Raw genomic sequence first — 20,293 nt, 5'->3', positions numbered from 1 at the left:
TACCCATGGCAATGGCTTCCACGATTGCATTATATCGCTGTGCTTATTTCAAATGCTTTCGCTCATTCTTCGAAGTGTTGACTGCCCGCACTATACCGCTCTTTGCACCGATGAGACCGCCGAGAGCACCCAATGCAGGCAAAAGCATAGGAAGAAATCCTCCTATAATCTTCTTGTCGAATGTCTGTAATTTTTGCTTGGCTTTTTGTATGCCTGCTCCAGTCTTGCGTTTGGTCTTGCGTGAGTTAGTCTTTGACTTGATGGAGCTGGTTCGACGAACACCCAGTCCTAATTTGGTCTTTGCCTTCATGATTTTAGATACTCCCCAGGCCGCGATTTTTTCTCCTAGACCCGCGTGCGACGATTTACTTATTTCTTCAGCTTCCTTTGCCAATGTCTCGTCGGCCCGGTGCCTGGATTCCAGATCCTTGCTGAGCGAGTAGGTAATTTCGTGCTGCTTGCACTGTTCGTCGAGAGAATTAATTCCCACGTCACCGCGAGCTAACCTTTTCGCTAGTTTGGTGCCGGGGCCGCAAAATCTGTATCCGGGAATGTGTAGCTCGAAAGGTAGATTGTTTATCAGCGAGTTTACGAGTCATGCACCGATGTGTTTATTGTTCTTACCTCTTCGAGTCATTACGCGCAACTGACCAGAAAGTATAAATGTGTTTGATTTTATATAATTTATTTAGTACAATGCAGGTCGTCAAGCAAGATGTTTGTTTGCCCGTGCGCATTACGCAAGACGATGAAACTATCTGTCGTGAATCACGACATGTCTTACTGTTGCCTTCTGCTGTACGATGCATAATGGCGGAACCGTCAAACTGTGGCAAAACGTGCGTTCTACTGAGTTTACTGGAGGAGCCAAATGGTCTTCTGTTCGAGAACGTTTACTTGTATTCCAAGTCGATGCAACAGCTAAAGTACCAGCGCTTGGCCACTGTTCTGCGCTCGGTGGAAGGACTGGAGTATTTTCTGTTTAGCGTTAATACCGATGTGGTATCTACCGACGAAGCAAAGCCTAATTCCGTGTTTGTTTTCGACTATGTAATGTGCGAGAAGCAGGGCATTATACAAGAGTACTTTTCCATGGGCAGGCACGCCAAGGTAGACTGCGTATACCTGTGTCAGACGTACAGTAGAATACCCAAACATCTTCTACGAGATAATGCGAATGTTATAGAGCTTTTTCGCATGGACGAACTTAATTTACGTCACGCCTACGACGACCACGTAAACACTGACATGTCGTTTCAGGAATTTAAAGACATGTGCTCCTTGTGTTGGAAAGACGAACACGGATTCATAGTCATCGTAAAGGACTGGCCTCTATATAAGGGCAGGTGCAGACGAGGTTTCGATCAGTTTATCGTCAAACATGAGTCATAGCATTTCGAAATTCGGACGTAGCAGCAGACATACTGTATGCCACGACTCTGATATCCGTAAATACATTATACTACTGGTTAAAAAAGTAGAAAGTGTGAAAAACGAAATAATAGAGTATCTCGTTGTTATCGACCAGCGTGTGGAAGCCTCGGATTCTCGCATTCGCGAAATGATTGAAGTATCGAATGCACAAAGACGTGACGAATTTAGGACTTAACAAAGTAGTCTGAAAGCATCACTATCGCACTTGACAACTAATTCAGATTTTGCCACACACAAGAAAGAAGTTTCTGCGAATGAATAATAAAGTATAAAAGGAGGACTTGCAGTATGTTTTCAGCCAGTACAATGTCTGACCTGGCCAGTGACCTTCAACGAGCCATACAGTCTGTTCGTGAAAAATATCTACTTGCTAGACGAAACAGACTTGCACGTGAGATGGCAAATGAGGAGATATTTAAACCAATCACTAGTCGCCTCGACGAACTTAAAAACAAGGAAGAACCAGCTATCATTGTGAAGACATAAGTTGAAGATGAAATGCCAACTGTAAAGAAGAGAAAGTATGACCAGATCGAGAAGACGAGGACTTAACAAGTACAGAGTTCATGCACAAGAAGAAAATAACGAAAAAGGGACATCAAGTGAATGCAATGGTCCGTCCATACCTGATTTCGTTTACGAGCAGGAATAATGACACGACCTACGGAGTTTACAGAAAACATAATAAGTGGTTCCTCGGTGCTAAAGAAATAGACTTTCTACCAGGAAATATCGTGCGCGTAGAAGCGTTCAAAACGCGCGGGACTCCGGGTCTGTACGAATTGCTGTTTCGCAGGGAGCCTAAAGGATATGCTCACAAAGACTTACAAGAGTACAAAAAACTGCTAGAGCTAACCAATGCACATTTTCGCGATAACGATCCAGATAGTGGTGTATATAAAGACGAAGATCATGAAAAAATCGACATTCTTGATAATCTCTTCAGTGAACTGACAATACATGGTGAAGGTTTAAAAAAACTAGAAAGTGGGCAGATATTTGACTATGTATATTGGGACGACCCCAATGAATTAGTTGATCGCCTTAAAATTCTACATGCTTCGCTTAGTGTAGGAAACTATTCGCACATCAACGAAATAGACTCCATACTTGAAGAACTGAGGGAAGCCGGCTACATACAATGAGTCGAACCGGAATCGCTCACGAACTTCATGCTCCTGCTAGACGAAAATACCTTCGTCGCAAAGTCATAGTTCGTGGAATTGATGATTTATTCCAGGCGGACCTTGTTGAGATGATACCGTATTCCCGATTGAATAAAGGTTTCAAGTACATGTTGACAGTCATCGATGTTTATTGCAAGTTCGCTTGGGCTAGACCTGTCAAATCAAAGACTGCAACTGAAGTAGCCAAGGCCATGAACAATATTTTGCGTGATGGACGTGTACCGTCGCACCTGCAAATGGACCTCGGAAAATAATTCTACAATGCAACCTTCAAGGCTTTGATGAAGAGGTATGGCATCAAATACTACTCTACATTTAGTAACGTCAAAGCCTCCGTTGTCGAAAGGTTTAACAGAACTTTGCGTTCCAAGATGTGGCGGCAGTTCACGGCTAACGGAAATTACAAGTGGCTTGACATCTTGCCGAAACTAATAAACGAGTATAATTCCACGGTGCATTCTACCACGAAAATGAAGCCAAAGGACGTAACGGACAATCGCCTGCTTCAAACAGTGTTTTCCAACACGAAGAAGAAAGATCCACGAAAGCGTAAAGCTAACGTCGGTGACATTGTGCGAATCTCCAAGCAGAAAGGTATCTTCGAGAAAGGTTTCACTGCGAACTGGAGTCCCGAACTTTTCCGTGTGACACATGTTCGTGAATCAGAGCCTAGGACCTACTACCTCGAAGATTTGGACCACAAACCTATCCATGGCGGCTTCTATGCCGAAGAGATTCAGCCTACGTTGTATCCCGATACATACTTGGTGGAGAAGATTATAAAACGAAGAAACAGATTGTCCTACGTCAAGTGGTGGGGCTATCCACCTCGCTTTAATTCGGGGGTGGCAGATGCAGACATCGAGAAATCCACAAGACTTTAGTTCTTTGTCTGTGTATTATTTTTGTACTTGTAGTAGTGTAAAATGTATGTAATAAAGGTTTTTTTAAAAGTACTTGCGGTGTTTTTTATTTTCTAAAACCTGTCACTTTTGTGGTATTTTTTAAATTAAAGTTGTTTTGTATCGGCCAGGGATCGAACGAAGGACCTAAGTCGATCTATTCAATCAGTATATAGATTACAAATTTATTTAATGAATTTTGAACTTTTTCCCGAATTTCTAGCATTGGAATTACTGATTTCCAAGATGGCTGCCGTAACGAAAAGAGCAACGGGGTTTTTAAATATTGTTATTATTTAATTCGATTATTTAATTTTTTTAATGATTTTTAAATTTTTTCCCGATTTTCTAACATAAAAATTACGGATTTTCAAGATAGTGGACATGACGTCATACTACCTGATGATATATGTGCTATGAAAAAAAGTGGTGGGGGTAAGTCAGTCTGCCTGCAGCCACCATTGAGGAAGGAGCCTGTCGCCATTTTTAATTTTTTTTGACCTCGTCGGGTTTGAACCAAGGACTCCGAGCTCCGTGTCGTAAATGTATGTTTTTTAAATTTTTTGTTAAAATTTTATTAATTTAATTTTTTAATAAATTTAAAATTTTTTTTCATTAAAATCGGATAATAAATAAAAAAGTTAAAGATGGCGGGTGTAACGGAAATTGCAACGGTGACGTCATCTTTCAAAATGGCGGAAAACAAAATGGCGGAATGTTTGAGAAAACAAAATGACATCATCCAAGATAACGGATCCAAGATGGCGGATCCAAAATGGCCGCCGGGGTCTATGTCACAACCATCCAAGATGGCCGCCGTGACGTCACAATCCAAGATTGCGGACCGACAATCACAATCCACCGCCTGACGCCTGTTTCAGGAGCTACTATTATATACTACTTATATATATATTAAAAATTTCACTTATGAATAATTATATAACTACTAGCTGTACCCTGCCACGTTTCGCTGTGGCACATTGTGATTGAATATTTTTTTTGTTTTTCCACTGTATGCGTAGATATAAAGACTATCTGGTTTTCCGACTTGGGAACACGCAACATACAGTTGTCCATGTAAAAAGCAATCCGCATCTAAATCTAAACCACACAATTCTAAAGATTGACCTTGAGCTTCATTGATTGTGATTGCAAATGCCAATCGAATTGGGAATTGCAATCTTTTAAATTGAAATGGTGTATCGGTCGGGATCATGGGTATTCGAGGAATGAGGACATATTCACCTTTGAAAGGCCCCGTTAAAATCGTTGCTTCCACTACGTAATTAATTAATCTCTTAACTGAAAGTCGCGTGCCGTTGCAGAGTTTTGGCTGATTAATATTCCGCAAGAGGGTAATTGGCACACATATTTTCAATTTAAGTATGTGTGGTGGTATCCCTGGCTGATCAAGTGATTTTAAAAATTCCGTAGAACATATTAATTAAATTTAAAATTTAAATAAAAGGTATAGGGTCTAAGGAGTTCAAAAAATGAATAGCCTAGAACCATCTACATGCAATCCCACATCAAGTGGTGATAGACCCATACAAAACATAACCTCTACTTACGATTGATGCAATTGTTGTTATTGGCGATAGAACAGATTAATTAAATTAAAAATTTAAAAAAATGTATAGGGTCTAAGGAGTTCAAAAAATGAATAGCCTAGAACCATCTACATGCAATCCCACATCAAGTGGTGATAGACCCATACAAAACATAACCTCTACTTACGATTTGGATAACGGCGCAGCTCAATCGAGACACGATCACACTAAAGTACCTCATTCATATTGTATATATTTTCCCATACCGGTAAGCTTAGTCATTTTTTAATTATTGCACCTCACAATAAAATCATTCTCATTGTATATTGCCATTTCCCGCTCGCTTCACTTGACATAGTTTTTTCCATTGCTAAGAGAAATACTTTGGCATGGAGAAACGTTTCCATAACAGAAAATTTGTGTTTTTTGTTTTTATTGGTGAGAAAACACATTAATAAAATGGCGCAGTTACTTTTTCGCGGTTGCGGGTATGTTGCTGACGTGAAAAGTAGATAAAAACAATCCTTGATGCGGGTTGTATATAATGGTAAAATTTCAGCTCGATCGGTGCAGAACTTTTTGAGTTTTTGAAGCGTACACAAACCAACATAACATTTTTATAGATATAGATTATAATAGCAATATATAAGATATAAGCTATAAGATAAGAATTATTAAATTTTCAAATGTATTGTACGAAATGTATTTTTTAATTTAAACGTATTTTTATCAATAGAGTCGAAAGAATATACTTTCAAATTAAATAAAGTTTTTTATTATTTCTTGAAATATATATATATATACATATTTGTGTAAAATATAGTCGTCAAGGCACAATGGTCGAGTAGCCTGATGTGCTTGAACTTCGACAATATGGTACAGCATCGTCGAGCGTGGTCACAACTAAGTTGAGTGACCATGATATTTAGTTATAGAAACTTTTTTTTCCGACTTTTCCGGTGGATTTTCCCAAACTTTTATTTCATATAAACACTCTTCTGTTAAGATGCAATGTTCTGTAAAAATTTCAATCCAAACCATCGTATACTTTCCGAGTTTTGCGGCCAAATACATACGGAAGCTAAATTTTTATATATATAGATTAACAAATCAATGATTAATAAAACTTGTGATTAGCCACTTTCATGATGATCGGCCAGCCGGTGTCAAAGTTTATCCATCTCTCCCATATATATATATATATATATATATATATATATATATATATATGCCTTTACACAGCTACGATTTGTTTAGCTATCAAATTTCCTAGCCAGCTGACTTCAACTTCAGAACAGACAACCACTCTATAGACTAATACCTCCATGATTGATAGTCTTACTTCGGAATGTATCTATGAAACAAGAGTTCACCCAGCAGGGCCGTGGTCGATCTCCGCACTCGAGGACGCGGTGTTTCACCCGGAGCCCGCCGTCTGCGCCCGGCGCGCCGCGAGAGTGCCTCCGCGCGGGTAATCTTCTTAGCCGCGCGCTCCTCTGCCTCGGGCATGAAATGAATCCGAGCCCCCGCAAGATCATTAGGAGCTTCTCTCGCTCTCTCGTTGCGGGAGAGCCCCTTTCGTGTCGGCGAGTGGGGGCTGCGAAACCACGACGTGTATAGCACTCCCTCTCTCTCTTTCCTACCCTCTTCATATTTTTTTCTTCTTCCTTTTTCCACCGCAGACAGGAGACGCCAGCTCCTTATCACATCCAATTTGCTTCCGCACCTTGTTCGCGGAGCTTAAGTTGACGAATTTCAACCCCCGCCTCTCCCTCCCTCTTCTCTTTCACAAACGGAACCGGGCGAGTGAAAATTAACACTCGGTTGAAGCTTACTTTCCCCCTACCCCCCATGAAACTTTTCCCATCCACCTGAATATTTTTTTTTTCTTCATTCGAGATACCGAACTCTTTTCGATATTTATTACCTTCTGAGCTGCATTGAAAGAAATGAGCTCTGGATTCTGACATGGAGATACGTATTTACGATTTGTCACCACTGATTATATTTATAATAACACGATTTTATAAACCTTAAGAATGCGCTAATTTCATAAATTTACTTTCAGTTAATATAAGACTAAATACCGGTTATTTATAAATTTTTTGTTACATAAAATTAAGTTATTTAAACCGCTTTTAATAATTTAAATTTTAAAGATGAATTAATGAAATTTTTTTTGTTTGATTTTATTTATATATTTAACAGTTTGAGATTCCCGACTGAAAAATATTTAAAAAAATCATATTTATATTAAATTTTAAAACCATTACTTGAATAATACTAGAATTTTTATTTTGAAAACAAATTCTTCCAATCCGAGGAATATGCAAACTTGTATAAACTAATAATTTTAAGAACTGGATTTTCTTGAAGAAAAAAAGACTTATTTGTTACGACGAAAACGTTTCGCTTTAATTTTTTGTCCAGAATTACCTTTATCGTATTTTAAATACACACTACCAATGGGGGTAGATAATTTTGCGTGTGCTTAATACTCAGGAGATAAGTATTTATAACGAATGACCACTGAACGTATTTGTACTAAGGCTATTTACGCCAACTGCATGAGGGTCGTTTCAGAAACGTCTTTTAAGGAAGTCCTTTCCTTACACTTTTTTATTTCCTCGCGTGTTCCCCGCCGCATTTCCGCCGGCCTTTCCTTTTCTCCCTCTTACATTTCCGCAGAAGACAAGGTGATGAAGGACGCGGGGGGCAAAGACAAATGTTTCCCGAAGAGAGCCACGAACCACCCCCCCCCCCCCCCCTTTTCGACGGTTGAAACACGAGGCTCGGGGTTCATTTTGCTTGCTGTAAGATCTCTTTTGCTGCCACTGCGATCATCGGATTCCTTCCCCGGAGAGCGTATAGTTTACAAATTTTGCATTAAGTTTACTTTTTTTTTTTTTGAGATACTATGCATCAGAAAACATTGGTGGTTGGACTTCTCATTGTTAAAATTTTTATGTTGAGTACATTTCGACAGCTTTATTGGTTTGCAATAAAAATCGTTTGGCATGAAATTACTAATTATTATATTATTCCTAATGGTCGCTATGGATTTGCTTAACGAAGAGGAAATAAAAATTTATATTCGTTTTTACGTAGATTTTTTTTGTTATTTTAGTTTTAAAAAAAGAATATATTTTCGTTGAACATAGTAATGTAACGAGACAGCCTTGCAAGTCACGGTATTACACCTTGTTGTGTTATTCAAGCAATGATACAATAAACTAGCTGTTACCCGGAATCGCACCAGTAGATCAAGTATTTTAATATAATGTTTTCTGTTTATTATCACTACAACAATAAATATATAAATTAAAATTTAATTTCAAACTTTTTAAATTATCTGGTAGTAATATTTAAAATTAATTTAATCAAAACATTTATTAGCGAATCTTTCCCTACTCTCCATAGATATGTAACAACTAACCTTGGCAATGAGCACACTCATGTAGTTCTCACATAGTTAGACGCTCGGGTATCAAACACAAATTTAAGGTAGAATTCTTCAAAATAATGCCAAGCTTGATAAATATACAAATATATAATTTATAAATATTTAACTACATTTCTTAACGCGAATCACACGTAGTTTTCGCATCCGCCGCTAGAATTCGTTTCCGAAGCAGCTACATTGACAATTGAATCATTTGATTGGCAGACGGAAATTTTAAATTATACAAAGAAAAAGGCTGCGATTAAAGCGAAAAACGTCCTTAAAAAAATACTAAATCCTGGATTTGAAAATGATTTTCGAAAAGAAAATTTATTTAAATATTGCCCATCTTGTTACAATTTATTAATCAGTTAATACTTTAAAGTTTCCTTTTGGCTTTGTAAACTATGGTTTGCGTCATCCACCACAGATAGCAGCACTGCAGTTACACATTTCTGTTCCATGTGACTTCCGGTCAATTCAAAAATCACTCCTACCAAATGTCGTTCATCGAGAGATAAGATGTGGAACATCAATAATGTGTCGATGTAAAAGAAAAAGAAAATTATTTGAAATTATTGGCTTAAGATCAAAAATTTTTGTTCAGTTACGATATAAATATAAGTTGTATTTTGTATATAAGATAGTATATTATGAAAGCACGTGAGCACCATGTGCAGGCTCGCGCGAGAATTCCAGCATGACATGGGTACTTCGTTATATCTGCAACGGTTTAATCAGCGTAAACCGAGAAAGCAGTCAATTTGCTTTGTTTTTACTACTTTAGATGAAAAATATTACAATATATATTGCATGTGTACTACTACTCCTCATTTGTGAATGGCCATCCCGTAAAGTTGTACAAAATCGAGTGCATTAAATTTATTTATTTATTTTCTATAAAGTACAAGTATATAATACCGACGGAACATTTGATGTGAAACAATAATACAATAATATGATAGTTATGGAAAAGTTCTCTAATTAAACTTACTTTGCAAATATTTATCTAGTTTTCGATATTATGCGTAAACACTATTTTAAAAATAGATTTTTTAAGATTTCTTTAACTTTTAGGAATATAAGCTTTGCTCCAAGAGGCTTTAATAAAACAAAATAAAAAATTCACAAAGAATAATGTAATCAACTAGAACTAGCAACTAAGCAGCTATTTTACCACCATTTATTACTGTGTGTACCATGAGATGACCAAGGTTCATTACAAGGAAAAAAATTATATTTTAATGGGAAAATAATGAATTTAAATAAAATAAAATATTTTTTCACAGTTTTTATGAAAAATCATCTATTTAAAAATAAACAGATAATGACAGAATTTTTTCCTGTACATTTTAGTGCAAGTTTATTCTAGGTTTTATATTCTTTATGCTATATGTAAATATATATAAAGTGGAATTAATACAATGTGCTACACCTTCAAAACGAAATTCAGGCAGAATAGCACTCTTGAAAATTTGCAAAATTTAAAACAAAATCTATGTACTAAACGGATATAAAGTTGTAACAAGAACAAATAACTGAGTATAAAGTTTTCAAAATGGAGGAAAGTTTTTTATTATAATTTTTAAGTAATTTTTTCTTTAATTTTAAATTGTACCTGATTTTAAAGCTTATAAATTACAGATTTATAAGATGGCGGGCGTTATAAAAAGTGCAACGTTTTTAGAATTCAAGATGGTGGCCGTAACTAAAAGTGCAACGATGAAGTAATACACATACAAGATGGCGTGCGTAATGAAAAGTGCAGTGTTCTAGAATCTTAGATGGCGGGAATAACGCAAGGTGTAATGTTCTATAAACTAATATGGTGTTCGTAACGAAAAGTAAAACGTTTAAAGTGTACTTTAAAAAAATATATTTTTTAAAAATTGTTTTCGATTTTCTGGTCAAAAATAAAACAATTTAATTTTTACGGTCAAGGTCAAGGTCATGGTCTCGGTGGCTTAGGGAGGCTTGTCGATGGGAAATTTAAGCCTTTTTTCTCTCTAGGAATTTGGGTTCTTTCAAAGGCAAAAAAGTCTTTGAGGCTACCCGAATAACGAATTTTTGAATATTTGTGGAAAAAAAAAAAAATTGAAAATTTTCCCTATAAACTTGTTTCCCTTCGAATTAGTAGTTTTTTATAATTTTTTATAATTTTTGAGTCATCTTTATTGAATTTTGAGGAATTTTGAGTCCAAGATGGCTGCCGTGACGTCAGAGACTGTCGGTCATTGATCCTCTCCACAATCCACGCTTCAGCTTCAGGGCCAGTTTATACTACTGCCTGTCATTGCATGCTTACTCACATAAAGAATTAACACTAGAATCGTTTTCAAAAAATATTTGTTCCAATTTTTTTAAAATCATTGCATAAAACTATGAGCTAAGCGCACGAGAAAAATTCGAAACGAAATTGTAATCTAACCCGACTTCAATGATTAGGATACATAGTACTTGTTATCAAATACTATGTTTTCGAAAATAATACATTATTAGGGAATAGAAATACCAAAAATATCTGGTGAGAAATAGATTAACATAGTATTATGCATGTAATTTAATGTAGGCCTAGTTATGAATTCAATTAAAAATTAAAATATAACTCAGCCACAATAAAAAAAGTCAATATTTAAACTGTTCGCATTGCGTAATGATAAATGTATATGTAGATCCTGGACACTACTATACCGTTAGTTACTCATTATTAGCGTGATATTATCATGTTAAATGAGGAAATGTGTTTTACTTTGAAGTATTATTAGGTTCTTATATGGCAGCTGAAATAAAATTGTAATTGTAAATATTAACTTGGAATTAAGGTAATGAATCATTATTAAAGTTGGTTTTTGCTGATAAAATAACTTTTGAATATTAAAATTCTACTACAGATTAAACATAAAATAAAATTTTTATTAAATTTTTTAATTGTGTAGAAATTACTGTTCATAATAAAAAAAATGTTCATGTACTTGTGTACGTGCGTGCTAAATTATTTTTATTTGTGATTTAAGACACTGAACTAGTTTGAAATATATTGTAACAAAAATTAATTACATCAATAATCAGTATTCAAAATATTTAAACATTTTTATAAAATAAATTATTAATTTATTAAAATACTAGAGGTTAATTTAAATTTATAACGAAAAAAAACAATATTCTGAATGTTTATTCTAGTTAATTAATTAAAATTATTTATGAATTAGTTAAGCAATAATTTATACTGCAAATAAAATACAAATACGGGAATATAAACTCACCTATAAAAGATTTGAAAAAGTTAAAAACACTATCACTAATATTCAAAATAAATAAATGTTTTTAATTATATGAAGTAGTATTCAATATCAACTACTAAATTTCTGAACGTGGCTCACACATTGTTCTGCACCCGCCACTAGAATTCGCTACCGCAGCAGCTACGTCAACTATCGAATCATTCGTTTAGCATAGCGAAAGGTTAAACTATGTAATGAAACGTCTCTGAAAAAAAAAAAAGGGAGAAAGACTAAACAGAATACAAAACCCCTACTTGGACTTATTTTTGACAAGGAGTTTTATTAAAATTCTGCCCACCTTGTCAAAATTTATTAATAAATTAATAATATAGTTTTCGCACTAGTAAGATGAATATAAATGATTAATTATAATTGTACTCTTACAAAGTTTTATTTTTATTAACTATGCGAATATAGAGGAAATTCGTTTCCTTACAAACGTAATTAATTTAATATTATTACTTCAGGTAAAACACACTATAAAGTCCTTACGAGTTTGAAATAACCAATTTAATGGACTGATCTATGTGTTTAATATAATTATAGAAATACGATTAACAATTCACAAAATATATTCATTTATTTGCCCAAAGCAAAATTTATATAATATTCAGTAATACGAAATTTAAAACAAGTAAAAAGAAAATATTTCCCTTGCCGAGTTTTGATGACATTCCGTTAGATTACTAACAGCGCAATATAAATTCTTCGCTAAGAATCCAGATAGAAGATTATAAAGAGAAAATATTTTACAATGGTTGCAATACCAGTATCCTTAGTTTTTAAAACTTAAAATTTTTCTTTTCTTTGATTATTTTAGTTTACCAAATATATTCCAGGGTAAATTTCACTATCATAAAGTTTTATTTGGCACATTAATACGTTTGGTATGTCTCCTAAATTTTATGAATTTTATATCTGTATATGGGTTTATGTTCATACACGTGGGTCCGTGATCTTTCTGTGAAAATTTCGTTGCATGGTGCGGGCGTATCGTCAAAATTCACTTTCATAATATTTTTACACAACGTGCCTAAATAAGTATAACATCAAAAATTAAAACCTTCATGAAAATTAATAAATAATATTTTTTTTAATTAAGTGCCTAACAAATATATGTAAAAAAATTGCGCGTTTATGTCTACCTTTACATGTTTAAGATTTAATATCTTTCATCACTTTGATTCATAATATAAATTTTACATAAATTCTTTAGATCATCAAACACAATTAAATAAATTTCTTTGACATAAAAGACAAAATGGTTTAGAGCTTATGTACACAAGATTATATTTTTAAAAAGTCCTCTAATCAATAAAATACTTTTTAAGGATAAAGTAAGTTATTAACACAGTTGTATACTCCAAAGTAAAACTGATTTTGAAGTATTTTTAGACAACTGAAAACCATTGCCTTGTATGATTCGTGAATGCGTTAAAACTTATTACTACTACAAAAATGAAAAAAAAGTTTCAAACATGTGATGTTATAAGTAAAGTTTAAAAATTGGTATTTCGCATTTAAACGTGAAATATCTACGACCAAACAAATAAAATATCGCTGTTCTTACCTTAGTGTACTTGAAGTACGGTTGGATGGGCGTCGCGCAGAAATGGAATGACTTGCGAGGAGAAGATCCACAAAAAATCAAAAATTGCAGTTCCATTGTTTATACAAAAATTTGGTTCAAAGTATCATTGTAACATTATTTGCAATTAACTTGTCCATTGTCTTCAAAAGAACGTTTTATTTAAAAACAAACCATACCTGCCTGTTAAAAATTAGGAAATTTACGGTGAATACAGACTACCTTGCTCAGAACGCTTTAAAATACAGCCAGGAGATTTATTTATTCACATTTAGAATGTAAACCACTTTTCACCTTCAAAAAATAAAGATATATATTTTTTTTATTACTGTAACTATTTATGTTACCATATATAAATTCTATAATGCCTTAATTTGCGGTAACTGCGACCACACAACGTTCTTAATCTGTTCGTGATAATATTGTAGTCTAAATTGTGGACATACAATAAACAGAAGGTATAATTAATTTAGAAGACCATTAAAAGACGTGTTCTTTTTATGCTAAACGCTTACAACGCTTTCAGAAATAAGATTTAAGTGTTAGGTAGTGTGAAAATATTGTTTCCGTTCCAGCAGCTGAAAGGACACTATCAGTGCTGTCTAATACTGCTTTGAAACGATGTTAAGAACATGGTTCGGGAATGTTTGTCCATTGTGCACTCGACACTTAGTAAACAGAGAAATAAAAAAAGGACAACTTCAGATGCACTTTTATTCAGTATTTGTGAGCATTTATATCGCAAATATACTTGGGAAAAGATGAGTATACTTTGCTAACACATTTTTTTTTTTAGTTTGTCTCTAATATCTGAACGTATCATACATTTAACACACATATTGGATAAAATAGATTATATCTTCAGTATTAAAGTATTTCTGGCACTATCATCGTTTTCAGTCACTCACTAATTTCCCCCGCACCCCGTGAAAATCTCTAAACTTTTGAAAATATATCCTCAAGTAATTCGAGCTGAATGTTTCTTTTTTTTTAACCATCGCTGCTCCATTTCCATTCAAAGAGGAATAAAACATATACGGCAAAATAATTTTTTTTTCGGCACATTTGTTAGCTTTTCAAACAATTTTTCATCCCCCCCCTTTTTTTTTTTCCTTTTTCCCGGAGTTAACCTGGCTGTGGGACGTGGTCTCTATCTCACTTAAGCTCCGTGTCCGATCACGTGTTATGGACTCAGCAGCAGCAGGCAAACGCAAAATATCAAACAGTAGAGGTGCGAGGAGCGGTGGTGCGCCTGGCCGCCGTGCTGCATTGCCGCCGGGTATTCCCCTGCAACAGAACGAGACAAGAACTGTCGTTAGGACGCGCGGCGTGTCTACCCGCGGGACAGCCGCCTCTGTCCGCCTTTTTCCGTGAGCGTGGCGATCAGCTGGAGTCACTACGACACGACACGACACGACACGACACGACACGACACGACACGACACGACAGGCCCGGCACGCTCAAGTGGCCAATGGAATCCCAGGTCGCCGTGACGTCAACCCTCCGACAAAAAATACGCGCCTCCGTATCGAGCCGCTCGACGGAAAGCAAAACGGAAACCACGCAAAACCAAATAAAAAAAATGTACCTACTAGGTAAATCTTTATCCTGAAAAAACTAAATTTAGTTTTACGTTTCGGTTCATTTTAACATCTGCAATGTGACTTTTAATTTTTTTAATTCCTCGCATATCTATCAGCGGAATTATTTTCTGTCCCTCATATCTACATATGTATTTCTCACTTGTATTTAAGATAAATCTTTATCTCACTTAGTTGGTCCCCGAGACGACTAAATCTTATGTTTTTATGCACTTCAGCTTATCAGAAGGAAATTAAAAAAAAAATATCTTTTGAGCCTACGTTGTTTGAAGCGCATTCTATACTGCATTTTGTGGACGCTTTTGGCGCGGGAATATTTGCCTACAGCCATATTAGATTTCGTCGTGCTAATGTCGTATTGTGACCCTTAGACTGTTAACATTGTCGTGCTAGAACGATGTACGAAATATATATTTAATCGGATTTGTCGTATCGTGTCGTGGCCGTCATGGCATCGTGACTCCAGCCTTAAAGCGCGTTTCGGCTGCAACTAAACAGTGCTGTTACTAATTTTGCAAACAAATTTATCAAAAATACTCACGGCTCTCTTTATTGATTCACCTACATAAGCTTCACCACAAAACAAAGTGCCTTTTAGAGTTTTTCATACTACCGACTTTAAATGACCATTAACCTATGCTGTGTTCTTACTAAATCATTCGGATGGCTAAAGTTTCATTTATTTACTTAAACACAATCTTAAATTTTAGTTATAACAGTATATTAAAAGAGATAAACCATTCAAGGCTAATTTTTTTTTAACCCTTTCTTCTTTCAGATTCTACCGCACTGTGTAACTCTCAATCGAAATACGAATTATTAAAATAAATAAAAACATCTTACATAATATGTTTTCTTTGGTAATCATATATTTTAGGAGATGAAGTCATGTACGTATTAAAAATGTTTCCTTAAAATCTAAACATACAAGTAAAATGGGACATATTTAGCAAAGTATTCCGCGTTCGATACTTATAAAAGTAACTCATTTTATCTGATTTGATTGACATTATTTTACCTAATTGAAAAAAAAAATCACTCTTGGATATACTATAACGTGACTTATTTTCACTTTAATAAAAGGGTTTTCTTTATGTATATTTTATTACTTTATACTATGAACTTGAATTAATATTGGATTGTGTGCTATAAACACTAACACTCATTTTAAACATAATTTCAACAAATTTTTCATAACATTCTCTGAAACGAAAATCATATTCAAGTAGCCAATCATTATAATTACATTTATATTTTTTCCTTCTAATGAATTTGAGCTACGATACTGTATAGACGAATAATCAATAGTATTTCTTGTTGTTTCTAACTTCATGAAAATATAATGTTAATAAAGTTTATTATGCAGTGCCATTGGTCTTTTCCTTATTGAATATCTTTTCCTTAAAATTATCTTTATTTATTTATATCTCAGTTAAAATTAATGATGATTTAAAAATAATCATTAAAACAAAAAATATGCTCTTAAAAGATTTGTGCATGAATCTTAAATATTAAAATAATTCATACAATAATAATCTAAAGAAAATGTAAAAAATATACATTTAAACGAAATTTAATTTATGAACCCAATTTTATCATAAACAAGTCATAACGATAACGCAGTATGTAAAAAAAATTATAAAAACTTTACAGTGGCTGTATCTTAACAAATATTTTACGAAGTATATATATATATATATATATATATATATATATATATATATATTGGTTTAATTATATATATATATAATTAAACCAAAAATCTTATGGTAAAATCAAATGACAGTTATATTTGTTTTTTGCAGAAAATAAATTAGTTTTAGGATTTTTTACTTTATACTTTTAAATGAAAAATGTTTGGTTGTCTAAAATATAATTTTTTTTTTGTAAAAATAAATTTATGAATTGTAAACTTTCTAGCAGCTCAATGCCAGTTTTTATATTTCTCTAATAATGGTTTTCCTATACGTATTTATTTTTAGATTATGTATTTAGTAGTTCTTACTTTATTTACATCATAACTTAACCAAGCTAGGAATGTACTACAAAATGTTAGAATAAAATGTAGGTGGGCTAGTATTATACCGAAAAACCAAATATTTTTTTTTTCTTTTTAACAAAATTAAATAAAAAAAACCACAGGCATATTTAAACATCTTAATTATTGGTTCGAAACCAAGCAAAAAAAAATATATTTTATCCAAATCTAGCTAGTACAAACGAGATATTGAAAACTTTTTCTTGAACTTTAGAACGTACCTGAAAACATTATTCTTATATCTATTGCCGTTTTCGTTTTGTTTGGATGCAGTGTTGTGCACTTGTTAATATTGTATCACAAGTATAATTTATGAAAATGCAAGCGTAAATTTTATCAATAATTTTGATGATGATAATGCCAGCACTATTTAAGGTAAACATAAAAACTAAAAAAGAAGACAATATTATTTTCAAAGACATTGAAATTTTAAATTTAATAACCCTGGTGTTATGTTATAACTGTGCTAATAATGTTTGTAAAAAATATAGAAAGATTATCACATAAAACATTTTTTGTAAAAGGTTTATTGTCTGAGGTTTGTGTAATACAGTTATTATATTATATATTATGATTGCTAAGCATTTAACTGATAATAAATTAATTTTTGTGTTTATGCATTTTAATAATATTCCCATAAACCACCGGCAATGGAGAATTTTTACTATAAAGTAGCTCATAGGCGTTAAAATGGGTGTTTGAAAATGTTTTTCAGAAAATAACATTAACTACAATTGTTGTAGTTCCTTTGAAAATACAATTATTTTAGTTATTATGAAGAGATTTCCAAAATTTATTAAAACATATGAAATATAATACACATTTATTTACTCAGCAAATAAAAGTGGCAGCTGAAGTTGTCCATGTAGTTTGTACAGTGTTTAAAGTCTTCATTGAACGTTGTAAATTCCTCATCCGAACAATCTACAACGATTTGTCATGCGATATTATTCAGGCATATCATAGCACATATCCTAGTACGTAAATACATCAATACATATGATTTTCTGTAGGCATTTTGTCAACTTAAAAGTAACATTTACATTTGGTCGCCAAAATAACTGATCCTGGAATTATATTATAACTAAATAAGAAATATTCATGTTTTTGTTGTGTATATTTTGTTTCACGGGAGAAATTGAATCTATTGCTTTTTATTTAAAACTCATTTATTAAGTTACGAATGGTTACTGACTGTAAATTTATGCGTGTTTTTATTTAGATCGTAATCAAGGGAAATACAAAACGTTCAATACATTCGCTTGTGCCCATGTTTAGTTATGGAGACGAAGGCTGTTTAATAATCTTTCGAAGTATAACTAAAAAAAATCGTGTATCTACCGAGTCAAGACTGGAGAGACTATTTTTTTTACGCAAACTACAATTTTAAGGAACAAGTTTCATGTTTTTTTAAACTTCAGGTAATATTACTAATATATAATAAATGTATAATACTAATATAATAAATGTGAAAATTTGACATTCTAAACATTGACATGGATGTTCTTTTTTCTACTAGAAGCAGCAACCAATTACAACATCCAAACAGGTCTCTTCCTATACCTCGCAAGCAAAAAATAAAACAATTATAAATTTGTTGGAAGCCATGATATTATCTATGATCCACTCACTGTAACTTTTGTGTCACCTATTACGTAATATTCCATTGCATTTAAACACTAACATGTGGCAGTAGGTAAATAAACAGTTTTACTTCAGGCAGTCAATACTTAAACGGTATGTAGCGATCACTATTTTAAGTACGCTAATGTAAATGATTCATCTAAAGGAGGTTCTATGTCTATCTAAATGTCTTTAATAAAATTCTTGGCCATTATTATAGGTTTTTATAAACCTTAATTAAACATTTTGTGGTGTCAACCAAATTCGTTTGTAGTCACAGCAAACAAGATAGTTTTCCATGTTTTTGTCCATCTTGTTAACGAATTTAGAAGTTAACCTTTCCCAACCCATTTAAAAATGACAAAAAGATCTCCCTGCTTGCAATAAGTCACCTTGTAAACACACAAAAAAATCCATGGAAGCAAGAAACATTTGGAAAGGTGTATACTGACAAAAGTCTTGTTTGTCAAAGTTTTTGTCCATCGTATTAGCGCATTAAGAAGTAAACTTTTTTCGAACCACTTAAAAGTGACCAAGTGAAACCATATTCCCCTGCCACTAATTGGCCACTTTATAAAGATTTTGTAGTAGTCACAAACAGTTTTTTTTCAGTGAAAGCTGCAGTAAAAATACATTTGTTTTTCAATATATTTTTTTTTTGTGAATTTATAGCTATCGCAATTTATTGATGTATCCATATTTCAAACGATTGCAATATATTGTGGTATTCGAAATTCTATCTCACATGGAAAAATTAGTCATTGTGTGGTTTTAAGTAAAGGTTTAAACCCACTGGGTGAACTTCAAAAAACAAATAAAATTAACATTATTTCATGAAATAAGATTTACCTACGTTTCCGAATGTTCCATTAAAAGTAATTATACGAAGTATGAAAAATATAAATAGGACTTATAAAAATTATTTATTTTAAGAATTTAAATTAAAAATTAACTTTCTCTCGCTATGAATTATACAAATACTATTTACATGATACGTTAATATTCACGAGTATATAGAAGTAAACTTACAACTAATCAAATGGTTCAACAGTTGCTGTGGATTAATTTCGAAAAAAAAATTACTCCTTGGTACATTTTGCAAGGTTTTTAAAGAGGTCTCGGTGGCCAAGACCGCTGACGCGTCACTCTGACGCAGCGAAGATCAAGGGTTCGATCCCAAAACCATGGCATGGCTCAAACCGATGAGCGTCGAGGCGGTATCCAGCGGTCTGATTCCGAACACTCGCGGAGACATGTTGTTTTTCTCCATGCTCTACTGAAACACGTGCCGCATACCATGATTATGAACCAACGTGAGGTGTGTGATTCGATATGATCCGCGATACTTGTGACTCTCAGTAACGCCAAAGGGCCAGCAAACACTGAATAATTAAAGTGTGCGTTCACAAACTATTTTGTCAGGGAATTATAAGCAAAATTGTTTAAATGTTAATTAAATTAAATTTTTTTTTCAGATTTAATATTTATTTGAGGCATTTAAAATAGAAGTTATTTGTTTGATAATTATTTAATTTAAATATTGAGTAACAAAAAATTTGTGTCTACGGTGTTGTTTATTGTCATAGCAAACATAAAACCACAGATAAAATTACCACCGTAACAGTTCCTAAATTTTTTTATTTAAA

General features: G+C 33.3%; 1 protein-coding gene across 4 annotated transcripts in view; it reads right to left on the bottom strand.

Moving 5' to 3' along the window:
* LOC134536418 (tyrosine-protein phosphatase Lar-like) overlaps positions 1-20,293 on the bottom strand; it is a 1,395,465-nt gene that overhangs the window by 180,906 nt on the left and 1,194,266 nt on the right. For 2 of the 4 annotated variants that reach the window (XM_063376130.1, XM_063376134.1), the window contains exon 6: positions 14,085-14,671. The exons of the other annotated variants lie outside the window; for them this stretch is intronic. In XM_063376130.1, the coding sequence (XP_063232200.1) occupies positions 14,568-14,671 (104 nt within the window). In that variant the 3' untranslated portion in view covers positions 14,085-14,567. Of the gene's footprint in view, positions 1-14,084; positions 14,672-20,293 lie in introns of those variants that run through there. 4 annotated transcript variants of the gene reach the window in all.

The sequence above is a fragment of the Bacillus rossius genome, chromosome 1, assembly GCF_032445375.1.
Source record: "Bacillus rossius redtenbacheri isolate Brsri chromosome 1, Brsri_v3, whole genome shotgun sequence".
Lineage (NCBI taxonomy): Eukaryota > Metazoa > Arthropoda > Insecta > Phasmatodea > Bacillidae > Bacillus > Bacillus rossius.
The sequence above is the reverse complement of the archived record's forward strand: the minus strand, read 5'-3'. Positions and strand labels throughout refer to the sequence as shown.